This window comes from Dendrobates tinctorius, unplaced genomic scaffold, assembly GCF_039654945.1.
Source record: "Dendrobates tinctorius isolate UK_male_01 unplaced genomic scaffold, ASM3965494v1 ptg000034l, whole genome shotgun sequence".
NCBI classification, from domain to species: Eukaryota; Metazoa; Chordata; class Amphibia; order Anura; family Dendrobatidae; genus Dendrobates; species Dendrobates tinctorius.
In genome coordinates, this window is record NW_027361702.1 from 16,869,415 (window position 1) to 16,882,589 (window position 13,175).

The following is a 13,175-nucleotide window of genomic DNA, read 5'->3' on the forward strand; positions in this document are numbered from 1 at the left end:
AAGGCTAGATGATGACTGGGTGGCTGGAATTGAGGACTGTCGACGCCCTTCTTCCTGGCTGGTGATTTTCCTGCTGGATTCTTGGAGACCAGTCTGATTCCTGCATCTCAAAGCTAAGTTTTTCTGATCTTCTTTGTACTCTTCAGTTTTGTTTTTGTTTTGCCTTGTTTTTTGGGAGTTCTGCCATCCCCGGCCGGGGGTGAGCTGAACTCCATTTTTGTCTCTGATCTGTTTATATTTTGCTCTGTCTTCAGAATATACCTGAGTGCTGATATAGTCTTTTGAAGCCTAGTGACTTCAGGGCGTGTTTTTCCTATCAGTCGGTTGGCTCATTTTGATAGGGTTTTTGCGGATGGCAGACAGCAGCTTTCCTATACTGTCCTATGTAGTTAGCTTGGGCCCCATCATTTGCTCAACCTATCTTTCTATCTTTGTTAGTGTTTTCATCTTGCTTCACCGTCATTATATGTTGGGGGCTGCCTATTGCTTTGGGGTCTGCTCTGGGGCAGTTTAGTTTTTCCCCTTTCTGTCTTTAGACTATATAGTTCTCCGGCTGTGATCGAGGGGTCTAGGGCACCGTAGGAACCCCCCACGGCTACTGCTAGTTGTTGTGGATAGGTTCAGGGGTCTGCAATCCGATAGCTGCCAACCTCTCTGGTTTTTCTGGACTTAGCTGGTATTTTGTTTTTTCCTCCTTCAGTGACTCATCATAAAAGTTCACCTTCTGGCTTTCAGATAGAGCATACACCTCAAACAAACTGCACAGTCTCTCTTTAAATTCACTCAGGGTATGCGACTCACCCGAGTACTGCGGTAGCCAGGCCGCTCCCGGTATGTAGGGCAAAGACAGCGGCATTAAGGGGACCGCTGCGGTGGGCGCTGCTTCTTGCGGCGCTGAGGGGTTTGCAGGAGAATCCGTCGCTACATCTGCGCGTGCCTCGTACATTCTCCTTCCCCCCTAGTTAACGGTTGCCAGGCCCCGGGGTTGAGCGGCTTACCGGTTGTAGGCTTCAGCTCCTCCCTTCTCGCGCGCTGTTCTCTTCCCACGCGGGACTTCACTGCTTCGCGCTCTCCGGCAGGCTCCTCCCACAAAGGCCCGCCTCTTTTGTTTCCCGCTCGCTCCAAGCAGCGGGATAATGGCAGCAATGACGCCAACAGTCTTTTGCACAAAATACAGTCACTGGCACACAGGACCCGGGGGATACCAGGCTCCGTGATCCTGTTCGTGACACCAAAAATGGGTCACCCTCCCATGGCTGTGGGGTACTCGGTACTGGGCCGGTCCTTCAGATGGGAATGTCACAGCAGCGGTGACTCGGTCCATGGCCCTGGGCGCCCATGTAAAAGGGGATTGAGTGATGGGAATTAAACTTATGAATGATTTGTGATGCCACCTGTGGTGTTCGGCCAGGGAGGTGTTAAGCCGACGCTGCAAACAGATCCTCTGGGACAGATGGTGTAGTGCAGCAATGATGTTGTAGCCCTCCACAGGTAGGGCTGTTGGTCCCAGGGCAGTGTAGGTAAAGGTTTAGGAAGAGTGTGCATTGTTTGGCACAGAGATGTAGTAGTGCTGAGGATGTTGCAGGAAGGAGGCAAGGACACAATAGGGTGCAGTTTCTTTACCTTTACTTGGCAAACGCAGTCCAGGGTCCTGATTACAGATGGCACAGGACCAGGCTAGCCTGGAAGCAACTCAGGGATCTCTCTATCAGATGGGTTGTGTAGTCTCCTTCCTAGCGCTTACTTGAGGTACATGCAGTACAGGGTTACACTGAAGTTCCTCCTTCTTATCTTCTCTTAGAACTACCTCGTATGGCAGACAGCTGTAGCCCTCTATCTCTCTTGGCTCACCAGTCACTGTTGTGCCTCCGAGTCTTAGGTGGGAATAGAGCATTTACAGCTTCCTACTCCTCTGGTTTCTGTTGCAGGACCTTCAGTATCCTTACAACCGTGGAGACCAGGCTCCAGATCATGCGCTATCACTGGGAGGGAGCTCTCTCTTCTCAGCTCAACCTCCAGCTTCTCTCCACACGTCTACACTCGTTGCCCTCCTCACACTAACTGACTATTTCTCCTCCTGGCCCTCAGAGCGCGCTCCTCCCCCAATCCTGGTTCAGAGCTCCCTCTGCCGGCCCGGAGTGGGAACGTGTTGCATGTAAATGATTAACTGTTAGCGAGACCCTTCATTGCTTCCAAGCATGACATCACCCTCCCTGGAGGAAGGCAATGCCATTGTGGTGACCATACTCCTGGGGGTGCCACATTTGTGTCCATGGTCTAGAATCTTATAGAATCATAGAATCATAGAGTTGGAAGGGACCTCCTGGGCCATCTGGTCCAACCCACTGCTCAAAGCAGGATTCGCTAAATCATCCCAGACAGATGTCTGTCCAGCCTCTGTTTGAAGACTTCTATTGCAGGAGAACTCACCACCTCTCGTGGCAGCCTGTTCCACTCAGTGATCACTCTAACTGTCAAAAAGTTTTCTCTAATATCTAATCTGTGTCTCCTCCCATTCAGTTTCATCCCATTGGTTCTAGTCTTTCCTTGGGCAAATGAGAATAAAGATGATCCTTTATTCTCTATAATTAGTGTGCAACCATAGTTCTTTTCACTTTAAGGGCTTGTTCGCATGAATGGAGTAAATGTCTGTGTGCAAAACAGACAGCACGCTAACCAATGCGAGTCAACATAGTAGTTCACTTGAACATTTCTACACACGGGCGGATGGTCTCCATGTTCAAAGTCGCAGCAAGCGCTACTTTGATCAGTATTCTGGATCAGACGCACCCATGACAAGAATGCCTACAGAAGAGTGCATGAATTAATGTCATTAATTCCACCGTGCTTTACAGAAATCATCACTGTCCCCATTGGGGCTCACAATCTACATTCCCTATCAGGATGTCTTTGGAGTGTGGGAGGAAACCGGAAAACCCGGAGGAAACCCACGCAAGCACGGGGAGAACATACAAAATCCTTGCAGATGTTGTCGTTGGTGAGATCTGAACCCAGGAGCCTAGTGCTGCACAGCAACAGCGCTAATCACTGAGCCACAATACAGTGCTAACAAATGAGCCACCATACAGTGTGTACCACTGAGCCACCGTAGATTGCTAACCACTGAGCCACTGTGCTGCCTGTTACATTACCATCCGAATGTCATTCATTTTTCACTAGTATATTATAATTATAAGGATAGGAAATTGTATTTGTCCTTCTATTATTTATTAAATTGTATATGTCAAAAATGAAAGACGTACAGATCTACAGAATGGATTCACGGATGACACACTGATCACGTACAGAAGACATTATGAATGAAAAATCATCACTTTCTTTCGGAATGTAAAGCCGATAATTATGCATACGTTCATATGAATCCGGTCTTAGGGTGTTCTCCACCCCTAAAAATTTTTTCAGCATGTTCTAAAATAGAAAAATTAAGATACATTTACCTCCACACTCCTTTAAGAGCTGCCCTGGTACCCTGCCGGTCTCTATGCTTCCTTCTCATGGATGAACAAGCATGTGGCCTCTGGAGCCTGAAACTGGTTACGACAGACACACAATTGTCCGAACCCCTGGAACACGACTGGTTGTTGATCCAGGGAACCAGTCTGATTGCCAAATGTGGAGTCAGGAAGAAATTTTCCCCTAATATGGAACTATTAGTGCCTGCCCAATGAGGTTTTTACCTTCAAATGAATCAACATGTTAGGCTACAGGTTGAACTCAATGGTCTTTACCTGTTTACCCTACTCTTAAACAATATAAAACTATGATGCAAGTGGTCTTGGTGCATTCTGTTGTAGTCATATCTACAGTCGTGACTGCTTCAGCTAATCAAAAAGTCATGTGTTAACCCCTTTAAATGCTGATGACAACTTTCAAGTGGAATGATTAAGTAATTAATACGATCATTTGCTAATTAATATATCAATTTGCTAATTGTTATATATTCTAATTGTGGTTTCTATGCCATGCACTATATGTGAACACATACACATTTGTCATGAGAGTATCACAAGCACTTATAATTTACAGTCATTATCTGGTTCTGATTACTTGATTAGCCAGCCGGGTTCAACATCTTCTTTGCGGTGTGTTGCTCATGTGATGTTGCACTTGGACAGCTAATCAAAAGAAGAACTGGGGATGATGGCAGGTAAGAGGTGGTTTTCCCGCTCCCATGGCGCTGTCATAAACTACAGTTGTTGATGATGAATGGAATGTTCACATTGATTCACCCCAACTTCATGATATAACTAGAAAATGTTTGCTATCTAACCTTAGAGGAAAAATGGACGCCTTCGAAATGTGGCGCTGGCGAAGGGTGCTATCATTACCATGGATGGCAAGAAGAGCAAACAATTTTTTTGGAACAAATACAGCCAGACATGTCACTCAAAGCAAGAATCGCCAAGTTACGACTTGCCTACTGTCGACACATCATATGAAGAGAGCAATCACTGGAGAAGAACATCATACGAAGAGAGCAATCACTGGAGAAGTACATCATACGAAGAGAGCAATCACTGGACAAGGACATTATGGTCGGAATAATAGAATGAACAAGGCGAAGAGGAAGACCAGCAACCCAATGGCTTTATACTATCAAGATAACGGTAGAGAAGACCCTGGTGGACAAGATCGATCTTGATACAGAGCATTCATCCATCAATTAGTCATGGCTCGAGATTGAGTTTGATTTTGAAAAATCAAATCTGAGCTTCATGGTACAACAACCCATCCTAGAAAGGCATTCAAGTCACTTTTAAATCCACTCATCTACCTACAGACCCTAATGTACCTAATATACAGGCTGAACCCTTCTACCATCTAATTGTGAGATTTTGGCTCACATGTGCTGGGAAGACAGTAATTGAAATGGCTTGAAAAATAGATGTCAGCACTATCTCTGCTTTTATACCGAGTATTAAATTATAAATTGATGTCTCATATTCCTTCTCACAGGAGGGGTCAGACTTTACATATGTTTTTACACTTGATTAGTCACCAGGTTAATCCTGTAAATCCTCAGTGGATTCTATCTTACCATACATTTTCATTAGAACATAATATAAGTCTTCACTGTGAATTTAATGTTAATTTATGCGGCTAGCCGGTGCTTTGTATAAATGACAACAAATTAATTGCAGCATTAAACAAGCCCCTAGCCCCAGGAACAGTGGAGAGTCGTATTAACTACAGAATATGCATGAGAAAAGGGAAACAAAATGACTTTATTTTCAGACGATTCGACAAAAACATTTAGTTTAGAGCTATTTAGGATGCATAACAGACTAGTATGATTGCCATGCCATCAGGTGGTATTCTCATTACTACGTGGTAGAGAATTTTAATATGTGTGTAAAGCATGCAGTGGGTCTCTCCCCCTGAGCTTATGTTTTATGTTTTAATTAGCATTATAAACTTTAGGGTGTTAATTTGGGGCATCTTATAACCTCGGTCACCATGTTCCAATAATTTACGTTATCCTATAACATGTTGCTGGTTTGCTCCCCCATTCAATAGCTGGGATTTTTATGCATTTGACTAACATCATCTAAACCCACTGATATTGATATGGGTTCAGCCAACGGTCTACTTCTGGAGTCGTGTCACTACGATTAGATTTCTGCCCCCTAGTGTTATACTTACCAGCCGCCATCTTCATCTTTTATCAGTGCTGCTCTGGTCATCTTCTACAGTTTGTAACCTTCCAGGTCGCTCCAGTGTTTGTTGGGTGGACCAGTAGTCCCAATTCAATATAATAATATAATTCTAGGAGAGTCAGAACAAGGCCAAAACAAGGTTCCTATAGACTTACATTGAGTGCTTGTGACCATTACCTCTGACTTCTAGAAGGTCAGAAGTTGTGGTCACAAGATGGAGGATTAGGACCAGAGCGGTGGCGGAAACAGCTGAAGTCAGTGGCTGGTGTGTTTAATACTAGGGGCAGGGAACTTACATTTTTGCACCACTCCAACACTGAAATAAAAAGAAACACTAGAGTGGAGCTTTAAGAGATAAGCCGTTTTCTATCTGGCTGTGGCTCTCTCATAGAGAACACAGGAATGCCGAACTGAACGAGCGCTTCTGTATATGAGTCGTGGAGAAAGCTGCTGGCTGATCTAAGCTCTCTAAATGATATGGGGGACTCTACTCTGTCTCTCCTGCAACCAGCGTTTTGATACAATGAAGACATGTCTCATGTGGACATGTGGGAGGGGATAAAAAGGGTCCTCCTTGATGTGACCATTCATGGAGCAGTTTTTGAGTTACGGTAGTTCCTATGACCAAGCTATGGACCTGAACCTGACGAAGGAAAAAACGTACCTGCTATAGTCGCGCTACCTGGCTTCATGCACCCCATCATCCCTGCATCAGGGAAAAACAGTCCACGCTATTAGAAAACGTTAATAATCATCTTAGCCATTATCAGTTAATGCTGACACGTTATTGCATCTTCCTGTTATATGAACCTTGTGTATGTGTTACTCCTCCCTGTGGAAAAGCCACTGCCACTCAGCAAGTGTGGCGTCTCGTTCTGTGGCTGAAGAACCACACTCCATAAGGAACGAAATCTATCCCTGACCTTCTAATGCTGAACTCTACGAGTTTCCATTGAAATGAAGGTAGCGGTGGGGGACACAGGCAAAGGAGGGTCCCTTTGCAGGATATAACTCCTATGCAGTCCAACAACTAATTTGCTAAGAAGGGATAGTCTCTACTACTTCTGCTGATTTGTATGGTATATCACAAACAATATGTAACACCATTTCTTACCTACAATCTAGTAGTCATTCAGAACAACTACTATTTGTCATAATAGTGGTGGCTCCTTTGCCTATACAGATCCTAAAGGGCATAAAGATCAGAATTGTGCAGACTTGGTTGTGTCCAGAGTTCAAAGAATCTCATCTAGTGTCTCTTTGAGAAAATTTGTCAAGTAATATATCATTACCAAGATTTTTGTTTATGGCAGGTCCACCTACAGCTTGGGACAAGGAGTATGGCTTCCAGTTAGTAAAAGTTTTGTTGTCCCACCTATGGAGTTGTCAATCAGTCCATTGGCCAGCTGCAAAACAGACGTACTGGTGACTGAAGATCCTTCAGATGTCCGGTAAGAATGTATTATTTCATCTACAGAACACGTATGAACAGCTCTGAGCAAAATGAATTACAATTTGCACAAATGGATGTAACACACAATAAATTGTGCTAGGACTAGTGTTGAGCATTCCGATACCGCAAGTATCGGGTATCGGCCCATACTTGCTGTATCAGAATTCCGATACCGACTTCCGATATTTTTTCAATATCGGAAGTCGGCATCGGAATCGGAAGTTCAAAGTTGATTGACAGCCTGACGTCATCATGATGCGCGGTGTGTGCGCATCATGATGCGCCGTCATTTCGGGCCTTCCGGGGGTCTCTGCCGGCCTGCCGGGGGGCTGTGTGGACTGCCCGGGGTCTGTACCGGCCTGCCGGGGGGCTGTGCCGGCCTGCCGGTGGTCTGTGCACCCTGTGGGGGTCTGTACCGGCCTGCCGGGGGGCTGTGCCGGCCTGCCGGGGGGCTGTGCTGATGTCCGGGGGTCTGTGCAAGCATCGTCCGATGGGACTACAAGTCCCATCTGGCGATGCCTGCTACCATGACAGTGATTGACACATTAGCCAATGATGGGACAGTAATAGTCCCATCATCCGGCTAATGTGTTAAATGTTAAAAAAAAAAAAAAAATACTACATACATACTACATGCATGCTACATACATACTACATGCTACATACATACCACATACATACCACATACATACTACATACATACTACATACATACCACATACATACCACATACATACCACATATATACCACATACATACCACATACATACTACATACATACTACATGCTACATACATACTACATATATACTACATGCATGCTACATACATACTGCATGCTACATGCATGCTACATACATACTACATACATACTACATGCTACATACATACCACATATATACTACATACATACTACATACAATACATTCATACATAGACATACAGTACATATAACATAGAGTAACATACTTACCAATACTTGTCACATTGTTCCCCGAAGCCATTGTCTTTTACGGAATAAATATTAACATAACAAACCACAAAAATACTCACCCACGATCCGAAGCAGTCCACGAGTGTGTCCCACGACGATCTTGGGTAGAGAACTGCAGCATCAGCTGTTGCTGCCGTTCTCTACGGGCTGCAGGAATCCAATGACGGAAGGTAGGTATCCTTCCGCACTGTATTCCTCCGCCACTTAAAAAAAAAAAAGTCCCTAGTCTCACTTTATGCCATTGCTGTGTGGGAAATTCCCACGCAGCAATGGCATAAAGTGAGACTAGGGACTTTTTTTTTTTTAAGTGGCGGAGGAATACAGTGCAGAAGGATACCTACCTTCCGTCATTGGATTCCTGCAGCCCCTAGAGAACGGCAGCAACAGCTGATGCTGCAGTTCTCTACCCAAGATCGTCGTGGGACACACTCGTGGACTGCTTCGGATCATGGGTGAGTATTTTTGTGGTTTGTTATGTTAATATTTATTCCGTAAAAGACAATGGCTTCGGGGAACAATGTGACAAGTATTGGTAAGTATGTTACTCTATGTTATATGTACTGTATGTCTATGTATGTATTGTACGAATGTATTGTATGTAGTATGTATGTAGTATATATGTAGTATATATGTAGCATGTAGTATGTATGTAGTATGTATGTGGTATGTATGTAGCATGTAGTATGTATGTAGCATGCATGTAGTATGTATGTAGTATGTATGTAGTATATATGTAGTATGTATGTAGCATGTAGTATGTATGTAGTATGTATGTAGCATATATGTAGCATGTATGTAGCATGTAGTATATATGTAGTATATATGTAGCATGTAGTATGTATGTGGTATGTATGTAGCATGTAGTATGTATGTAGCATGCATGTAGTACGTATGTAGTATGTATGTAGTATATATGTAGTATGTATGTAGCATGTAGTATGTATGTAGTATGTATGTAGCATATATGTAGCATGTATGTAGCATGTAGTATATATGTAGTATATATGTAGCATGTAGTATGTATGTAGTATGTATGTGGTATGTATGTAGCATGTAGTATGTATGTAGCATGCAGTATGTATGTAGTATATATGTAGTATGTATGTAGCATGTAGTATATATGTAGTATGCATGTTGCATGCATGTAGTATATATGTAGTATGTATGTTGCATGTAGTATATATGTAGTATGTATGTTGCATGTAGTATATATGTAGTATGAATGTAGCATGTATGTAGTATGTAGTATGAATGTAGCATGTATGTAGTATGCATGTTGTATGTATGTAGCATGTATGTAGCATGTAATTTTTTTTTTTTTTTTTTTACATTCAACACATTAGCCGGATGATGGGACTACTACTGTCCCATCATTGGCTAATGTGTCAATCACTGTCATGGTAGCAGGCATCGTCCGATGGGACTTGTAGTCCCATCGGACGATGCCTGCACAGACCCCCGAAGCCTGCACAGCCCCCCGGCAGGCCAGCACAGCCCCCCGGAGCCTGCACAGCCCCCCGGCAGGCCGGCACAGCCCCCCGGCAGGCCGGCACAGCCCCCCGGAGCCTGCACAGCCCCCCGGCAGGCCGGCACAGCCCCCCGGCAGGCCGGCACAGCCCACCGGAGCCTGCACAGCCCCCCGGCAGGCCGGCACAGACCACCGGAGCCTGCACAGACCCCCTGGCAGGCCGGCACAGCCCCCCGAAAGGCCCGTACAGACCCCAGAGAGGCTGTACAAGGGAAAAACAGGATTTTTCTTATTCCGATACCGGAAGTCCCATAGACTTGAATGGGACTTCCGGTATCGGAATCGGCGATACCGATACTTTTTTTTAAGATCGGCCGATCCATTCCGATCCGATACTTTGAAGTATCGGACGGTATCGCTCAACTCTAGCTAGGACAAATAAAAAATGAAATTGGTCATTGAAAATATTCAACCAAATGACCACACAATATAAATACAAATGAGGCGTCATTGCATATAAATTACAGTAGATGAACATTGAGACAATCTCAGCTTTCAAAGATTGTCCAGCCTCTAAATATTAAAATAAGTAATACTTACTTTACTGATCTACAACCTCTTTTTTTCCGATGATGCAAGATACCCCCCGCAGTATCGGTATTTCCTATATGGACAGGACAAATACAGTGGGGAAAAAAAGTATTTAGTCAGTCAGCAATAGTGCAAGTTTCACCACTTAAAAAGATGAGAGGCGTCTGTAATTTACATCATAGGTAGACCTCAACTATGGGAGACAAACTGAGAAAAAAAATCCAGAAAATCACATTGTCTGTTTTTTTTTCATTTTATTTGCATATTGTGGTGGAAAATAAGTATTTGGTCAGAAACAAAATTTCATCTCAATACTTTGTGATATATCCTTTGTTGGCAATGACAGAGGTCAAACGTTTTCTGTAAGTCTTCACAAGGTTGCCACACACTGTTGTTGGTATGTTGGCCCATTCCTCCATGCAGATCTCCTCTAGAGCAGTGATGTTTTTGGCTTTTCGCTTGGCAACACGGACTTTCAACTCCCTCCAAAGGTTTTCTATAGGGTTGAGATCTGGAGACTGGCTAGGCCACTCCAGGACCTTGAAATGCTTCTTACGAAGCCACTCCTTCCTTGCCCTGGCGGTGTGCTTTGGATCATTGTCATGTTGAAAGACCCAGCCACGTTTCATCTTCAATGCCCTTGCTGATGGAAGGAGGTTTGCACTCAAAATCTCACGATACATGGACCCATTCATTCTTTCATGTACCCGGATCAGTCGTCCTGGCCCCTTTGCAGAGAAACAGCCCCAAAGCATGATGTTTCCACCACCATGCTTTACAGTAGGTATGGTGTTTGATGGATGCAACTCAGTATTCTTTTTCCTCCAAACACGACAAGTTGTGTTTCTACCAAACAGTTCCAGTTTGGTTTCATCAGACCATAGGACATTCTCCCAAAACTCCTCTGGATCATCCAAATGCTCTCTAGCAAACTTCAGACAGGCCCGGACATGTACAGGCTTAAGCAGTGGGACACGTCTGGCACTGCAGGATCTGAGTCCATGGTGGCGTAGTGTGTTACTTATGGTAGGCCTTGTTACATTGGTCCCAGCTCTCTGCAGTTCATTCACTAGGTCCCCCCGCGTGGTTCTGGGATTTTTGCTCACCGTTCTTGTGATCATTCTGACCCCACGGGGTGGGATTTTGCGTGGAGCACCAGATCGAGGGAGATTATCAGTGGTCTTGTATGTCTTCCATTTTCTAATTATTGCTCCCACTGTTGATTTCTTCACTCCAAGCTGGTTGGCTATTGCAGATTCAGTCTTCCCAGCCTGGTGCAGGGCTACAATTTTGTTTCTGGTGTCCTTTGACAGCTCTTTGGTCTTCACCATAGTGGAGTTTGGAGTCAGACTGTTTGAGGGTGTGCACAGGTGTCTTTTTATACTGATAACAGGTTTACACAGGTGCCATTACTACAGGTAATGAGTGGAGGAAAGAGGAGACTCTTAAAGAAGAAGTTACAGGTCTGTGAGAGCCAGAAATCTTGTTTGCTTGTTTCTGACCAAATACTTATTTTCCACCATAATATGCAAATAAAATGAAAAAAAAACAGACAATGTGATTTTCTGGATTTTTTTTTCTCAGTTTGTCTCCCATAGTTGAGGTCTACCTATGATGTAAATTACAGACGCCTCTCATCTTTTTAAGTGATGGAACTTGCACTATTGCTGACTGACTAAATACTTTTTTTCCCCACAGTATGTGACCACTTCAACTAATAACTGGCCATGGAGAACTATCATTGATAGGCTGTAGTGATCACATGTCTGTCTAGATGGAATTAATTTATAGAGACATCTCTGCACTACCTGTTCGGTCCAAAAAGACATGAGTTGATCTCCCCTGTGGCCAGTGATTGCCTGCAGTGGTCACATATCTGTACAGATGGAACAGAATTTATAGAGATGTCTCTCTAGTTCCTGCTTGGTTCAAAACGACATTCATTGGTTTCCTCTGTGGCCAATGATTGGCTGCGGAAGTCATACTTATGTTTTAAATAGAATGTCAGTAGGATCAACCCTCCTTAGCTGTCTAGGTCATAGGAAACTGAATAAAATGACACCTAGATATCTAAAATCCGATGTCTTATTCCACGTTTGTCTTAATATGTAAATGACATACCATAGAAGAGAAAAAGCAGGACAAAGGCCCAGCTGTATGACCTCGGGTTAATGAAGCTGCACACACATCAGGGAACACTGGTGCCACTTCCAAGGAAAATAGTCTGTATATCCATAGAGAAGAAAGTGGATAGGCACATTCCGTCCCATGCAAAATAATACTTCATTGTGGCATCAAGTTACCAACAGCAGGCAGATAAAACCATAAAGCAAGTACAGACAACAATCGTTTTGCGCTTACAATGCGCTTCAACAGGTCGAAGTACTTAATTTAGAAGGCAGCCTCTATTGTATCAAAGATGAAAGGATTTTTTTTCACTTGAAAATAATTAAACAGGTTATCTAACATATATAAAAAGAAAAAACATAGAAACAAACCTACATAATATGAGAAAAACAATGATACTCACCGATTCTTTCCTCCAGCAATCTAGCATGGATTCTCTTATGCTACTACTGGACTTTTTGCTTGGCCAACCCTTGACCATGGCAGCCAATCAGTGGCTTCAGCAGTCATGTACCGCATTACTTGAACAATGGATTCAATCATGAAATTGTGATGTTACAGTAGTGCCACACATGACCATTGGGGCTACAAATTGGCTTCAGCAGTCATGGTCCACCTCCATGCCAGGAACATCGATGTACGGCTAGTGCTCGATCATCCATGGGAAATCAAATGAGCAAGTAGTGTTTTTCTCCTTGTTTATGTTATGACATCTGAATTTATTTAGTTATTGTATTCCAAGTTTATAACCCTTTTAAAGCAGCTTGCAATAGCAATTTATTCCACTTTCTAACCAGTCCCGTGTCCCAGCTGATGTGCTTCCAGTCCTATGTTGTGAATGTGAAGAGGGCCGGTTGGCTGGTAAT

At 43.7% G+C, this 13,175-nt stretch overlaps 1 protein-coding gene across 2 annotated transcripts in view; it reads left to right on the top strand.

Moving 5' to 3' along the window:
- The window catches only part of ASTN2 (astrotactin 2), a 1,339,273-nt gene that overhangs the window by 713,070 nt on the left and 613,028 nt on the right, over nucleotides 1-13,175 (top strand). For both annotated transcript variants that reach the window (XM_073573127.1, XM_073573126.1), the window contains exon 9: nucleotides 6,992-7,129. In XM_073573127.1, the coding sequence (XP_073429228.1) occupies nucleotides 6,992-7,129 (138 nt within the window). The remainder of the gene's footprint in view (nucleotides 1-6,991; nucleotides 7,130-13,175) is intronic.